The following is a 17,578-nucleotide window of genomic DNA, read 5'->3' on the forward strand; positions in this document are numbered from 1 at the left end:
CAAATGCTTGACACAGATGTGTTATACTTATCACTTACGTCTAACAAACGAGATGATCTCTCTGGCACAGCCGGGTGATGTTGACATCTATATGACTTATTTCACTGGACCATCACATTTGCTCCTGCGGGTGTGTGGTAATGACATTCTTAGAAAACATCTATGACAGCTTTTCTATTGTGTTGTTGGTGAAAAGCCTGATTGTTTCATCTGAATAACAACTCTCACTAAAAACGGGTTTCTTTTCAAAAAGGATGAACGACATTTTCCTGTCACTTAGCGGTTGAACTGCTTTTTCAGGACACATTTCAATATTTTTGTTCGAAAACGTTTGGGGATTTGATTTAGCTATTCACACTCACTGCTATGCTGCTGTATTACATTCAATTAAAATTAAAATGAATCACTCTTACCTGCTTCTTAGATGACACAGAAGCTTAGGTACAGTGAATTTCTCTCCCAAGGGACAAAGCTATTTGCACAAAGTTACATTACTATGATATAAGCCCGATCCATATTGGGCCATGTGACTATCATGCTGATACCCCCAGGGCAAGGGCCAGGTCCAGGTCTTGTGGTGGATAGGTGGGCCTGCTGACTTTCCAGAGGAGAGTCTCTAAGGGTACATTTGTCAGTGACTTGAAATGGCTAGTGAGTCACACCAGGGCATCTGTAAGGCAAATAATGGCGAGTCAATCAGAAGAATGCACTTTTTCTCTGGTGCCTCATCTGACTTACGTCTGTTAGAAATGTAGACAAAACAGCTCTCTGTTCCATTTCGGACCCTGCAGTCACATGACATCTGAACAATTCATAGCACTGAAATGAATTTGTATCACTTGGGAATCGAAGACTAGACAGGATGGAAAATCCCCCTGTGTGTTAAATTAGGCACGTCATCCACCATCTATCTGATCATCTAGTATGAACCCCTTCATCCATTTAATTCACTGCTGAATCATGGCAGCTTGACCAGAAACAGTCTGCTTAGCAATCTCCTCTCTACCCCTCTTGGAAAGTGTGTTTTTACTAACTTTTACTCAAAATAGCATTAACAGGCTTCCTCTGGCCAATAACAGATCAATTGTGTTGTCTCCTCAAAGCCACAAATGAAGTCATCCTCATAATAAATGATGCATGTCTGCTCCACGCTTTATTATTCATGTAACACTATGCTTGACAAGGTCCTACTAACTGCACTACCCTACAAAATATGGAATGTCGATACAATGTATGTCTAATCAGTTTCGTCATTTTGTCTACTCATTCACACGGCAACAAGGACGTATGAATCTGCGAGTACATCACCTTCATTCATTCATTTTCTTAAATGAATGACGTAACACAGGGCTGTTGTGTGTGCGTCCATGTTTGCGTCTGTATCAAGATAATGGGCTTTATAACAATGTACAGTGTCCAGCGGAGACAAATTACTCCCATAATTGAAATTTGTTTTTCAAATTCTTTCTACCTCAAGTGGAGTATGAAAAAATGCACTTTTGGATAAGGGATAATCCAGAGTTGCCAAATGTTACGGAACGTCCGTATTTTGTTACAGAAATCACTGAACGTTGACTCGTTACGGCCGTAACACTGATTGTTCCGGATATTGGGGGAAAAAAAATTAAAATCCAGCGTCTCACATTACCATAGAGTCCATATTGGACAGCTGCTTGGTGCAAACTAATTTTATTACACCCCTCGGTTGCCTAGCCACGGAGGCAAAAGTTCTCTTTGCGTCCGGTGTCAGCGCATCGTAAGTCACTAATCATTGCCTCCATGGTAGCGAATAACCTACACCTTCTTCTTACAAAGGTGTCACGAAGGGAGGACGAGGAGTGGATAGGCGAAGACGGTGTCAAAGCCATGCTAATTGCTAAGCTATTGTGTCATGCAGTCAATTAATACGTGCTTAGAGAGATAAATTTAAAATAATACACGTCCACACAGGACGCAGTGCATGAACCAGAAATTAATTTGTACGTCACTGCACACTTAACTTCAGAAGGTGGGAAGGTTAAAAGTATATTTTTATTAGTCCCACAATGGGAAAATTTGCATCGTTTCAGCAGCAATTGTGGTTATAGGAAATATAGATGCTATATACTATAAGTAGCATGCAAGAGAAGACTTACAAGAAGTACATTGCACAAAATAGAAACCAAAACTATTGTCCATACATAAACTATCCACTTCAGTCTATCAGCAATGTTATTTTATTTGCAAAATAGAGTGCTAAGTTTGAATTTTGACATTTGAGATCTGATTTATCTGCTTTAATAGACTTGCTTTTTTTTTTTTATTTTATTATTATTATTTTTTTTATTTTATTTTTTTTATTTTTTTTTAGGTACCACAGTTGAAAACAGAATTGTCAAAATGCAAATTAATCCATAGACACAGATAGTTTGATGATGGAACGTCGAAATCTCATATACTGGTACGTTGATTCAGGCTGCAACTGCGTCTGCCATTACAAGGTTATGTAATAAAAACATTAAAATGACAAATATTGGAGACATACTTTATTAACGATTATGTTATGACTGTCGCAAGATAATGTCATACATGATAATGTAAGGTCGACTGGTTAGCACATCTGCTTCACACTTCTGAGGATCCGGGTTCAAATCCGGCCTCACCTGTGTGAAGTTTGCATGTTCTCCCTGTGCCTGCGTGGGTTTCCTCCGGTTACTCTGATTTCCTCCCATGTCCCAAAAACATGCATGGTAGGTTAATTGAAGAATCTAAATTGTGAATGTGAGTGTGAATGGTTGTTTGTTTATATGTGCCCTGCGATTGGCTGTCCAGGTTGTACCCCGCCTCTCGCCCAGTGTCAGCTGGGATGGGCTCCAGCACACCCGCAACCCTAGTGAGGTTAAGCGGTACGGAAAATTGATGGATGAATGGATGGCTGGAAATTCATACAATTTTGGACACATTTTTCTGGAAGTGAGTTTTTAATAGGTTGGCAGCTCTGGGGATGGAGGGCAAGCAGTTGTTGTGTGTGTGAGTACAGCCAGGGTATACAAATTACTGCATCTTTAGGCATTTTTGCAGCTCTGTGAAATTTGTGAATGGGAATTGTTTGAAAAATAACTTTTCAAAAACACAAAATGGTAGAACGTTTACTCAAGCTTTCCCACGTAAACGTACCCTAAATTACAAAAATGCCTGTTGCAGTAAATCTGTGTGAATTTCAGTAAAACAAAAGTTCCATAATTAAAACTCTTTGTATTCAGGTTCTTCCACACCAAAACTAGAACTAAGTCGCCTTCTGCACCCCAGTGTTGCTAGATTTATCAGGAGGTGGATCCCAAAAATGTTCTCAGTGAGCGCAGGGTTTCACAAACTTCTGGGTCAGGACACAATGGCGTAAGTTATTGTTAGTTCAACAATTGTAAACTAATGAAAGCTCCTTTCAGTGTTAATCAATCAGTCAATCTTGTATGTGTTTGTTATAATAATGTTATGACAATACTTATTATATTTTAATAAGTAGGGTTCATAGGGAGGAACCGGATTCCAGATTTGGATCTTGCCTTAATGTATTTTGAAGAACATTTATTTGGTGTACATTGGCTAGAAAATGTCCTCTGTTCAAATGCCAGGTTTTTATGGTATGGAAAACTAAGACCACGATAAATCAGTTAAAAACTTGTTTTACCATTAATGTGACTTATCAGCTGTACAACTCATTTCACTCAAAAATAATTTTGAAATAATGTGGTTGCACAAGTGTGCACACTCTTGTAACTGAAATATGGCAGACTTCATCATGTCCAAACCCATTGTATATCGAGTCAAAACGCACCTGCCACCATTTAAAGTGCCTTTGATTAACCACAAATAAAGTTCAGATGTTCTAGTAGGATTTTCCTGACTTTTTGCTTTCTACCAGAACCCTGGAGGTTTTTTTTTTGCCAACACTGACTGGTAACTGGGGAACTATTTATAATTCCCTTCATCTTGACTTAGGCGCCTCTTCCAGCTGAGCAAAAACACCCCCAAAGCATGATACTGCTACCACCATGCTTCACTGTTAGCTGTGGAGTTCTTTTGGTGATGAGCAGTGTTGTGGTTATGCCAAATGTACATTTGGGAATTATGGCCGAAAAGTTCAACCTTGGTTTATTCCATAATACATTTCCTCACGTTTTCGGAGATATTGTTATGATTGCCCATCCATCCATTTTCTGTACCGCTTATCCTCACTAGGGTCGCGGACGTGCTGGCGCCTATCTCGGATAGAGGCGGGGTACACCCTGAACTGGTCGCCAGCCAATTGCAGAGCATATATAAAGAAACAACCGTTCACACCCACGGGCAATTTAGAGTTTTCAATTAACTTAACATGCATGTTTTTGCGATGTGGGAGGAAACCGGAGTACACGGAGAAAATCCACGCAAGCACGGGGAGAACATGCAAACTCCACACAGGCGGGGCCGGGATTCGAACCTGGGTCCTCAGAACTGTGAGGCAGATATGCTAACCAGTCTTCACCGTGCCGCCATTTTTATGATTGTTTCAATTGAATTGTGCAGAATATAGGCCACAGTGGTGAAAACATTTCTAAACGATTTCTTATACTCTTATTTTTTTTTATATCACAAAAAGCTGGCATTTGAACAGGGCGTGGAGACTTTACACTGTATGTATGCCTCCCATTCATTCAAATTCATAATGAATGCACACATGACATCTCTGTCTATAGTTCCATAAATTGTAGCTGCATTTCCTGATTATGGGATGCTAGCCAGAATAACTATATTAAATATTAGGGCTGCAAGATATTGTGGGGGGAAAAAAGACATTTGTGATTATTATTATTATTTTTTTGTTTGCTTGTTTTTTTATTCTTTTATTTTTTAACCTGCGATATATGAAATAATACAGGGTCAGTGTTGGGAAAGTTAATTTACCACGCAAATTAGTTCAAAATTCATTCATTCAAGAGTTCAATTCGTAGTTCATTATTCAAAATTTTTAATTCAGTTCACCAGTCCAAAAATTAACTAATTCATAGGTTTTCTTTTCAATATGTCGCCAATGGGCTGTTACCCTCAAAATACTGGCATTTCATTTTCCCTTTGCTGCCACCCAGTCAGTCCACACTAGTAGCGAGCTGCAGCTTTCACCCTACAATCTGAAAAACATGAGGAAAAACCTGTTGCTTGAATAGTGTCTTTTAAAATGAGAAATTAAAACAAAAACAAGACTTTTGTCCTTCATGTGCAAACAAAAACATGCAACACCGTATGACAGAAACGATGTTGAAAGGACATTAATAACTGCATTCCTCGCAGCGCTGGCTGACTATATTAACACAATAATTTCTCTTCTTATATTACAAAGCCAAATAAATTCCATATTATCACAGTGTGATTGTACAGTATTTTAACTAAAGCATTCTGATACAAATAATACTTTTCCTAGTAATCCATGTTTACAATTATGTACTGTATTACAAAAGAACGCATTCACTCCTATTCACGCAATGTCCATGAACGCACCTCGCACACTCACGCAGTTGCCACGTGCCTGAAGTTTCATTCTGAAGAGCGAAGTAGGAATTGCAACAGGTGTAAATTCTTTAAATCTCTTGAGCATGTCCAAACAGGTCCCTCTAGCGATGATGATCCTCAAGCACAATATCGTGCATCCCTATTAAATATAGCAAATATTCGCCAAGACCAGGAAGTTAAAAGTGCCAGATTTTACCAAACCAACTTTTTCTAGTATTTGGGATGTAATATTGGCTCTATGGTGCCTCGGTAAACATGTGAAATATGACTTAAAATCGTCCATGCATTCCTGAGTTCGAGACTGTTTTCTGCCGCGAGGCCTCAAATCAGGTCATTCGAATTTCTGGTGCTTATCTATGTCACTAGCGAAGATCTCTCAGAAGAAGAACTAAAAAAATGGGCCTTTTAAGATTCCTTGTACGATAAGTTTTGATTGTGATTGCCGTGTGAAACAGCCTAAAAAGCTCATCAAATCAAACTTCTTCTGTGTGTTGGCACTTCTAAATGACTTTGACTGAGCTTGCAGACAGTCACATTACACCCACAACCCTTTGGCTCCATCTCAAGTCTGTCTTTGGTCCGCTTTTGGCTCACTCTGTGCCCCAAAGCCAGGAAAAATGTTGTTGACCGACAGTATTGGAGTGTGTGAAGTGATGCTATGGTGTCTGTGCAAACAGTTTTATCTCTGGCAGAGGGAAAGGGAAACAAGCTCATATATTCTTATATTCTGTTATAAATATAACAAATATTTACATCCTCCATGAATAATTGCCCTTGTGTGCGCTACATGCCACTGAACATTTGTTTTCACAGCATGGAAAAACACATGGTGTGCTTTTGCATCGATCTAGTCAGAAGAATTTGTTACATTGTGTGTTAGTTGCCTTGAAGCTGCAGCATGACATTAAAAACATCTGCAGAATTAGAGTGGAAATTCTAAAATACAAGTAAATAGGGCCCAGAGGTTGTACAGTTTGTAGAAGAAAAATGTGAACGAGAACATTGACATGTACGCAAGACGTTAAGTAATTTAAGGTTTGATCATAGTGAAATTTTGACACTGGGATTGATTATTTCCTTTGAGAACATTTATTTTGAAATACAAATCTGTGGTCAACCAGCTTGACAGAATGGATTGTATTCAACCTTAGATATTCCACTGATAGAATGTGCTCTGTCGAGTTCACACAAGATGGTTTTAAGGTTTTTTATTATGGAAAATTGACTTGCGGTACAGAAAATGGATGGATGGATTTTTAAATTGTTCGTTGCATACAAATAGTTGGGTCTTCTAAGAAGTGTCTGCCCACACATCAAGTGTGAACTTAAAGACCCAAGAAGCTCTTCGAGCTCCCTCTTTCTGAAAATAACGAACTGTTCTGACTTTCCAGTCTATTGTTACATAAGCACCCCTGCACTGGGTTCTCCGCCCATGATAGGGCAGGTGGGCTAAGGGAAACTCCAGAGTCACTTTCAAGCAACCTACGGACTGCGCTGTGACAAAGCCAAACGATACATGCATAATTGCTCTGTGAAGTTTTAGATACGGTGTGGGTGAGGTGGGGGTATTTGTTTGTTTGGCGATATGTCTGCTGTGCCTCACATACTAATTGACAAAGTGTAATTTGGCTGCTTTATGATGAATTGCTGCGGAAAATAGCATGAGCCAGGGCATCACCCTTAAAATGAGAAAATTCAGTAAGACAAAAAAATAGGGTGTGTAAATAGTGCTATAGTTCTTGATCCTTTAGGTATTTTGACGAAAGCATGTCACGTTAAGAAAGCTGGCAACTGTTTTGGATTGTGAAAAAAACACTGTCTCATGATACGAATGGATGTCCGTGCCTTTTTTATTCTGAAGTGGAACGTTTCTTTCTTTTCATAATTACTTACAAGCAATCTAATAACCATAGAAAATCAATATAATATGCATATTTGAGTTGCTTCCGAGGGACACCAACACTGATGTTAAATGCTAACTTGTTTGGTTAAAAAAAACAAACACAAAAAACATTGTCCCTCTTTGCTAAGCATAGAGTAGTAGTGCTTTATTGGTTGGACCTACCGTGAGGACACTGACTACTTGCAGTCTATCCCCGACTGACCTAGGAGGCGGGTTAGCCAGAGAGTGAGCAGAATACCAGATCCTCCCTCGTTAGACCACTTATTTCACGGAATGTGATGGACTGCAATACTGCATGTGCAATTACAATTATTATGACAGCGTTTTGTGTATTTTTCCACCTTGCCTTCCAATTTCAGAGACGGTTCATGAAGGACGAATCTCTGGCAGTTACCCTGTGCTTGTGAGCCAGGATGTGAAAGTAGCACAGAGGCCAATGTCTCTAAATTCTTCCGGTCCCCTTTGAATGGAAATGTTGAGCTTCCCTGCCAAAAACTTTTGTTTGGAAAAAAAAAATATCACTTTCATGCCTTCAGCCATAATTTTTTTTGTTTGCCCAGGAAGAAAATTTCAGCTATTTCTGCACAATTGTATTCATTCCCATTATCAAAAGTTGCAAAGGACCCTGAAATGTCTGTTAAGTATCATATTTGTTTCAACTTTTGCAGCTGCACTGGTACTAAAAACAACAGCAACCAACTATCCGTTACTCTTTTAGTCGGTTTTGTACCAGGGATTTCAGTCCATTGATTGGTCAATCTAGAGAGCTGACATTAGGGCCTTTTCCACCGCAGGAACCTTTTCAGGAACTTCCTTTACTCCCCTGGTACTTGAAATTCCCCTTTTGGTTTTCAAAGTGATTTAATCCTTTTATTTCTATTGACGTATCCAGTAATGGCGGCCCATGTGAATAAAAAAAGTAAACTCCTAAAGAGGTCTGTCAACCAATCAGCGTTCGTCAGCGCAGCCCGCCCCGTCAAAGAGTTCCTGGTAGGTCTTGGAAGTGTCATGAACGGAACAGAGGATAGGACCCAAAAAAGCACAACTCCAAAACAAAGGGACAGTTTCAAAAAGAGAGGTTTAATATATAGGCAGAGGTCGGTACACAGACAGCCAATCCAAAAAAGGCAAAAACGTGAGGCAAAAAGGCGAGGTAGATAGTCAGAACAGGGTCAAATCTTACTGTGAGTCTGTGACGTGGAAACAAGGAATGCTGGAACGCGACGACAAGGTACAACGAACTGGCGACGAGAGGGAATGAGACACGAGGTTAAATACAAGGGGTAATTAGGGTGAACGAGGCACAGGTGGTGAAGATGCTCACAGGAGCAGGTGTGTGTGAAACGGGGGGTAAGACAAAACCCGGAACACACACACCGATGACAGTACACCCCCCCCCCCCCCCCCCGCCCCCCAACAGCCCCTGGATGCGCAACGTGGAAGTCCCGAATGAGCGAGTCATCCACGATAAACGCAGACGGCACCCATGAACGTTCCTCAGGCCCGTAGCCCTCCCAGTCCACCAGATATTGAAACCCCCTCCGACGAGACAACAACAGCCGCCTCACAGTGAAGACAGGGCCCCATCCACGAACCGGAGTGAAGGAGGGGGCCTGGAAGGCGGGACCAGAGTGGACTCCCGGGTGGGCTTGCGCAGGCTGATGTGAAAAGCAGAAAATTGTGAGAGAATTCGACCCAAACCAGTTTCTGAAACCAGGGTCATGGCTCCTGTGAAGCGAGACATCGGAGCCCAGTCTCCAGGTCCTGGTTCAGCCTCTCGGTTTGTCCGTGGGTTTCAGGGTGAAACCCAGATGACAGACTGACGGTAGCACCTATGAGATTGCCAAACTCCTTCCAAAATTGCAAAATGAATTGGGGACCCCTATCGGATACCACATTCTTGGGGAGACCATGGAACTTGAATACCTGGTGTATCATTAACTCGGCAGTGTCTTTAGCTGAGGGGAGTTTCGGGAGTGCAATGAAGTGTGCCATTTTAGAGAACCTGTCCACGACTGTGAGAATTGTGGTATTTCCTTTCGAGGCCGGTAATCCCGTCACAAAGTCTACGGCGATATCTGACCAAGGACGTTGGGGTATTGGCAGGGGTCGCAACTCCCCAGAAGGACGTTTACGAGAGGACTTGTTAGCAGCACATACCTGGCAAGCATTGACATAATTGGTAACATCCCTTCTAACATCGGGCCACCAAAAGCGCTGTTCGACCACGGATTGAGTCTTGGCAATGCCTGGGTGACATACAGTCGGGTTAGTGTGAGCCCAGTGGATGACTCTTCCCCTTATGGTCGGAACCACATAAAGCCTGTTTTCAGGGCAATTTTCAGGGCTAAGAGTGTTCTTCAGAGACTCCTTTACAGCAGTCTCAATGTCCCAAACAAAAGCAGAAACGAAAAATGACTTGGGCAAAATGGTTTTAGGGTCGGACAAAGAATTCTCTGCGCAGAAAATGCGCGATAAAGCATCTGGCTTACCATTTTTCGAACCTAGTCGGTAAGATAACGTGAAATTGAATCTAATGAAAAACAGAGCCCATCTAGCCTGACTCACATTTAATCTCTTAGCAGATTTAAAATATTCCAGGTTCTTGTGATCTGTCCATACTAAAAACAGATTATGTGCCCCCTCTAGCCAGTGCCTCCACTCCACCAAAGCCACCTTGACTGCCAGCATTTCACGGTCACCAATGTCATAATTTCTCTCGGCTGGGGTCAGTTTTTTGAAGAGAGAAGCACAAGGATGTAATTTACCATCCTTGAGACATTTCTGGGAGAGCACTTCTCCAATACCGGCATCAGACTCATCAACTTCTATCACAAATTGCTGTTTGAGATCTGGCAAAGTGAGGATGGGAGCAGAGGTAAAGCTCGATTTAAGTTTCTGAAAAGCTGCCTGACAAAGCGGGTTCCATACGAAAGGTCTCTGTGGCGAGGTAAGATCATGCAAAGGCGAGGCTATTGAACTGAAATTTCTAATGAACTTTCTGTAGAAATGAGCGAACCCTAAGAACCTTTCTATGTCTTTGCGTGACGAGGGAGTGGGCCAATTAGTCACGGCATCAACTTTGCAAGGGTCCATTTTGATTTCACCTGGAGCCAGCACGAACCCCAGAAAAGAAACGGAAGCCTTGTGGAACTCACATTTTTCAGCCTTGACATATAGTTCATTCTGCAATAACTGCTGCAACACAGAGCGGACATGAATGATGTGAGTCTCCTCATCCGGGGAAAATATCAAAATATCGTCCAAATATACAAAAACATACACATTCAACATGTCACGCAGGACATCATTGACAAAGTTCTGGAACACAGCTGGAGCGTGAGTTAGTCTAAAAGGCATCACCAAATACTGGAATGACCCAACTGCCCGCAGTAGAAGCAGCGCCCTTCCCTCAACCGGCGTTGACGTTCCTCAGGTGAGAGACGGAACCTGCCCAGTTGCATGGGTTCATCTGCGATGACGCTAGCCAGTGGATTGAAACTGGCAACAGGGGATCTGCCTTTGTTTGGCTGGTCACCGAGGCTCGTCCTCCAAGTACGCGGTGACGTAGCCCTCCGCCGAACTCCGTCCAGCTCGCGATCCAAAACTCTCAGCTGCTAGAATGCGAAACTCAACCGCATAATCTGACACCCTGCGCTTGCCTTGTTGTAAGGTGACAAGGGAGCGAGCTGCCTCACGATTATGGTGTGGAAAACTGAAAAATTTGCTCCATAGTCTTTACACAAAAAGAGAGTCGTAATTGGTGCAGATTGTAATGGACATGTTGGTAAAGGACATAGGGGTGATGAAGAAGTGATGGGTAAGTACGGCATCCAGGGAAGGAACTTGAAGGGGCAGATGGTGGTAGACTTTGCAACAAGGATGGAAATGGCTGTAGTGAACACTTTTTTCCAAAAGAGGCACGAACATAGGGTGACCTACAAGAGCGGAGGTAGAAGCACGCAGGTGGATTACATCTTGTGCAGACGATGTAATTTGAAGGATGTTACCTACTGTAATGTAGTGGTAGGGGAGAGTGTGGCTCGACAGCATAGGATGGTGGTGTGTAAGATGACTCTGGTGGTGGGGAGGAAGATGAGGAAGACAAAGGCAGAGCAGAGAACCATGTGGTGGAAGCTGAGACAGGACGAGTGTTGTGCAGCTATTCGGGAAGAGCTGAGACAGGCTCTCGGTGGACAGGAGGAGCTTCCAGACGACTGGACCACTGCAGCCAAGGTGATCAGAGAGGCAGGCAGGAGAGTACTTGGTGTATCTTCTGGCAGGAAAGGAGAGAAGGAGACTTGGTGGTGGAACCTCACAGTACAGGAAATCATACAAGGAAAAAGGTTAGCTAAGAAGAAGTGGGACACTGAGAGGACCGAGGAGAGGCGAAAGGAATACATTGAGCATCTAGGATAGGTGGCTGTGGAGTTTTTGACCAGCTTGTTCAATAGAATTCTTGCGTGTGAAAAATGCCTGAGGAATGGAGGAAAAGTGTGCTGCTGCCCATTTTTAAGAACAAGGGTGATGTGCAGAACTGTGGGAACTATAGAGGAATAAAGATGATGAGCCACACAATGAAGTTATGGGAAAGAGTAGTGGAGGCTAGACTGAGGACAGAAGTGAGTATTTGGGAGCAACAGTATGGTTTCATGCCTAGAAAGAGTATCACAGATGCATTATTTGCCTTGAGGATGTTGATGGAAAAGTACAGAGAATGTCAGAAGGAGCTACATTGTGTCTTTGTAGATCTAGAGAAAGCCTATGACAGAGTACCCAGAGAGGGACTGTGGTACTGCATGCGGAAGTCTGAAGTGGCAGAGAAGTATGTTAGAATAATACAGGACATGTATGAGGGCAGCAGAACAGCGGTGAGTTGTGCTGTAGGTGTGACAGACAAATTTAAGGTGGAGGTGGGACTGCATCAGGGATCAGTCCTCAGCCCCTTCCTGTTTGCAGTGGTGACGGATAGGCTGACATATGAGGTTAGACTGGAATCCCCGTGGACCATGATGTTTGCAGATGACATTGTGATCTGCAGTGAAAGCAGGGAGCAGGTAGAGGAACAGTTAGAAAGATGGAGACATGCACTGGAAAGCAGAGGAATGAAGATTAGCCGAAGTAAAACAGAATATATGTTCATGAATGAGAGGGGGGTTGGGGGAAGAGTGAGGCTACAGGGAGAAGAGATGGCAAGGGTGGAGGACTTTAAATACTTGGGGTCAACCGTCCAGAGCAATGGTGAGTGTGGTCAGGAAGTGAAGAAACGGGTCCAAGCAGGTTGGAACGGGTGGAGGAAGGTGTCAGTTGTGTTATGTGACAGAAGAGTCTCTGCTAGGATGAAGAGCAAAGTTTATAAAACAGTGGTGAGGCCAGCCATGATTTACGGATTAGAGACAGTGGCACTGAAGAGACAACAGGAAGCAGAGCTGGAGGTGGCGGAAATGAAGATGTTGTGGTTTGCTCTCGGAGTGACCAGGTTGGATAAAATTAGAAATGAGCTCATAAGAGGGACAGCCAAGGTTCGATGTTTTGGAGACAAAGTTAGAGAGAGCAGACTTCGATGGTTTGGACACGTCCAGAGGAGAAATAGTGAGTATATTGGTAGAAGGATGAGGATGGAGCTGCCAGGCAAGAGAGCTAAAGGAAGACCAAAGAGAAGGTTGATGGATGTCGTGAGGGAAGACATGAGGGCAGTTGGTGTTCGAGAGGAGGATGCAGGCGATAGGCATACATGGAAAAGGAAGACGCGCTGTGGCGACCCCTAAAGGGACAAGCCGAAAGGAAAAGAAGAAGTCTTTACGAAAAAAGCGCACAAATGACACGCGGTGGAATTGCGGCTCCATTTAGCAGTAGCCCACGCCTCCGCACGACCAGTCAGGTTGGAAATGACGAAAGCCATTTTTGCCCGCTCGGTGGATTATACTTGTATGGTCAGAATCATCTTTATTTGCCAAGTATGTCAAAAACACACAAGGAATTTGTCTCAGGTAGTTGGAGCCGCTCTAGTACGACAAAAGACAGTCAATTGACAGTCAAAAGAGAATACTTTTGAGACATAAAGACAAAAAAAAAAAAAAAAAACAGTCACTAAGCAGTAAAAGGTTGCCGGTGATTCGGATTCTGGTTATGCCATTAAAAAAAAACACCCCAAAAAAATATTGAAAAAAGTGTACCGGTGTCACACTATTGCATCAAATGCAGCTAAGGTGATCATCCAGACACTCCCTGCCTGATTCATGTTTCAATTGATTGTTTGAATTGAGTTTTTAGACAACTGTGGTCTCCTGGTCTACTGATGCCTTTACTGCTTCTGCTACTCCTGATTTGTTATTGACCAGTAAATACTACAGCGCTGACTCATTAATGCGTATATTCTGATAATAAAAAAAAACAACAACCCATTATGAGGTTGGCTTGATTTGTTTAGCAGTTGGAGCTAAAACTCTAGTGCTATTTTCTGCATTGCAGCAAAGTTGGAATCCAACCAGCCCAGCATAAATGCTAACATTGTATTTTTTAATTCATATCCAATTAACTGTGGGAGGTTTTGTTTTAAGATTTCGGATGCTGTTGCTCACAGTTTGCATGTAAGACAGCACGGTGAGTGCACTTGTAAAGGGTTGGGTCAGGGAGGGGTGTTTCCTCATTCCGCAGACAGACAGAACAGCTCTAAATGATTCACAAAAGAATTAGTTTACTTGTGGCAAAGCTACAAATAACTGCAGGGTTTATCTAGGGCAGGGGTGTTAAACTTGTTTTAGTTCGCGGGCCACATCCAACCCAATTTGATCTCAAGTGGGCCGGACCAGTATATCTGTGGCCTTATAAGGTATTAATAATGACGATTCAACTTTTTTTTATCATCTTTTTGGGTGGACATAATTACAACTACATATTCACATTTATTAATTATCTTGTTGCCAATTCTGTTTCAAATCATATGAGCAATCTCAAATGTCGTCATAAAAAGTCTGCAGTTGCAACTTCGACATCACAGTCGATCAACAAACTGTATGTACCTTTTATAAAACAACCTATTTAGAAATCTTTTCAAATGTACATACATCTCCACATCCATCTGAAAATCTTGAAAGGCTCAACTGACTCATCACACCATACAAACTAAAGTGGGAACTTTTTAGAATGAAAGTTATCCTCCTGCCTTGTAAAAGTATACAGGCAGATTGACGGGGTGAAACAAAAAATGAAAACAAATGTATTTCCTCTTTCTATAAAAGACACACATCCACAGTAAGTACAAAATAGAAACTCAAATTTGCAACTTATTTAATTGTCACTCAGTAGCTTGCCATAAAAGGCAATGAATTTATATGAGGTTAGCATTGCACAAACAATTAGCAACGCCCTCTCCAACTACTAGCATGGATCAAAGTACCTTGTAGCTTACATCTCACAAAAGAAGTGACTTCCAGCTTTTCCTTGTCAGGGGATCGCCACCACAGCGAGTCACTCACATGATTTGTTTGTCTGACGTAACCTAACCACTTTATTTGGGCTTTAATAAACCCATGTCCCAATTAACTTCACAAACTCATTTTTAACTGCACATATGCACATTAAATTACGAAACAAACATGATATAATACATACATTGGCAGTGCTTCACAAAAAGTCTCACTCTCTTATTGCATATTGATTGGAGGCGTGCCCCGCTGCGCTGATCTTTCTTCTCTCTCAGCTTCGTGCATGTCACGTCACGCTACTCACAGCACTTACGATTCTATTTTAGTTGTGTCAAAGCAAAAACATGAGTTTCAAAGTACGAGTCTATACATAAAAATTAACTAAAACTTGAGGGATGGGCAGAACAGTGCCTGCAGGCCGGATTAGACCCTGACACGGGCCGTTTCTGGTCGTTTCTAGTACTTTCCCTTCATGTAGCCATACAACATAAATAGACTGTTAAAGGGAAATATGGAAATACGCTAGCATCTTACTAAGGCACAACCACTACATTTCCAATGTGGCTACACAGACCCTATTAATCACTTGTGGAGTTTAAAAAAAAAAAAACATTTTTATTTTTATTTATTTATTATTATTATTTTTTTTTTTTAAAACAGTTGTGCCAGGCTCACACTGCCATTTTTTCCCCTCTGATTTGAATCGACGCTATAACCATGTTATTAATCTGTTTCCGGCTGACACTTTGAATCTATGAAAGAGGAAAAGCCTGGTCTGCGCCATTGTGATTGACAGCATTTCAAGACAATGTTTGGCATGAATTCAAAACTCCATGTATGCTTGATCCACAAATGAGTTCTTCACACCTCCATTCTCCTTCATACATGATTTTTGACCTCTGGCACTAGATTCAATATATCAGATTGTACAAGGCGTCTCTTTCGCTTCATAGCTCCCCCCATGTTTTGTTCTTAACACGGTGTCTCCCTTTCTTTCATCTTCAGGCATTTGGCAATGCGAAGACGGCTCACAATAACAACTCAAGCCGCTTTGGCAAATTCATCCAGGTCAACTACCAGGAAAGTGGGACTGTGAGAGGGTAGGGAACATAAAAAAAACATGCATTTTACTGATGATGATAAAAAATAAATTAATATTTATCATCATTTCAGAGCATATGTGGAGAAGTACCTCTTGGAGAAGTCAAGGCTGGTCTATCAGGAGCACAATGAGCGGTAAGTACTTCTTTGAAAGGCAGATCCTAATCTCAAATCATACAGATTTGTTACAGGAAGTTCCAGTGTTGCATTGTGTAATGTGTGTTGAAATGTGAAGTCAGCACAACAAACTACAACTTTGTGTTTTTTCATTACTTTACAATAAACAATAGTTGTCAGAAGAAGGTACTTTAATATTTGAAGACCCAACAAAGGGGTCAAACATTTGTCTTTGTAAATTTGACACCCCACAGAGGCCTTTGTTATTAAAAAGCCTACCAAATTTGAATGAATTAAAAAATAAATACAAAAAAATCACTATGTATGTATAATGAGGCTCTGAAATGTCTGTGAATGTTCTCGTTCATCCAGGTCATTTTCTTTTCAGGGCACTGAACCGATTGCAACTGGACTGTTCTGTTTGTCTTAAAAGATGTTTCGCCTCTATTCTGAGCACTCTTCATCAGTTCATGCAACAAGGCTTAGTTAGGGCAAAGTAGCCAGTGTTTGTGTGGAAAACTCAGCTATTTATGCTCCAACTTAGAGGCACACCCCAAACCACGTATGGTATCATTCTTTTGCAATGCAAGAAATGGAGAGAGCTGTTAAGCCGCCTGGCAGAGAGAGGATGGAAACTCCCTCATTAATATTTCGTTCAGTTGTAAAGTGATCGTGGAGTTGCCTAACAGTCAAGGAGCCGTGCTGTTTGTTGGAGGCAGAATTATTGCGTTTTTTGGAATGGACGGAAAGACTGCATTGTAAGTGGCAGATAGGTGATGTCATAAGCCCCCTCCTCTGTTAAGCGATGTTTTTTTTTCACCTTTGTGTAGATGGCCTCGCTTTACTCTTTACTTTCAAACCATATGTCTTCCCTGTCCAGAATATACACATTTTTGTCCTCAAAAGAGTGATGTTTCTCTTGGAGGGGAAGGACACCTGAGTCTTCACGTGTTGTGCCATCTCTCAGTGGTTGCTTGGTTTCCCCAGTATATATATCTGTGCATTCCTCTGCACTTGACCGCATACACTAAATAGGTGGTGGTGAGGCTCTGAAATCATGAAAAATAAGGGCTGCCTTCAAGCTGCAGGACTGTGTGGGCGTGGCCGCTGAAGGCGCTGGAGTTGAGCCCTTCACCTGTTAATCAAATACTGTACATTCGCTCGTATGCTGTGTGCTCAAGTGTCTGTAGTCAACTACTGGCGGAATAATGTGTGCCGTTATGGTTAAGCATGGTTGAACAATTGACCAGAGGTGGGTAGGAACATGCTACATTTACATTTAATCAAGTAACATTTTGAATGAATTGTACTGGTCAGAGTAGTTTTAATGAAGCAAACCTTTTACTTTTACTGGAGTATTTATGTTAAGAAGAAACAATACTTTTACTCCGTTACAATAATCTGCATCCTGGTTGCTAGTTTTCATTTATCAATAATTGCGTGTGCGATCTATTTTTAGACTTTTGTTTTCAACTTCCATATAGGGCGCCGTTGCTCCAATCCA

At 41.8% G+C, this 17,578-nt stretch overlaps 1 protein-coding gene across 11 annotated transcripts in view; it reads left to right on the top strand.

Moving 5' to 3' along the window:
• The window catches only part of myo9aa (myosin IXAa), a 176,904-nt gene that overhangs the window by 64,732 nt on the left and 94,594 nt on the right, over nucleotides 1-17,578 (top strand). For all 11 annotated transcript variants that reach the window (XM_061760855.1, XM_061760846.1, XM_061760862.1 and 8 more), the window contains 2 exons: nucleotides 15,862-15,956; nucleotides 16,030-16,092. In XM_061760855.1, the coding sequence (XP_061616839.1) occupies nucleotides 15,862-15,956; nucleotides 16,030-16,092 (158 nt within the window). The remainder of the gene's footprint in view (nucleotides 1-15,861; nucleotides 15,957-16,029; nucleotides 16,093-17,578) is intronic.

Source organism: Phyllopteryx taeniolatus, chromosome 2, assembly GCF_024500385.1.
Source record: "Phyllopteryx taeniolatus isolate TA_2022b chromosome 2, UOR_Ptae_1.2, whole genome shotgun sequence".
Taxonomy (NCBI): domain Eukaryota; kingdom Metazoa; phylum Chordata; class Actinopteri; order Syngnathiformes; family Syngnathidae; genus Phyllopteryx; species Phyllopteryx taeniolatus.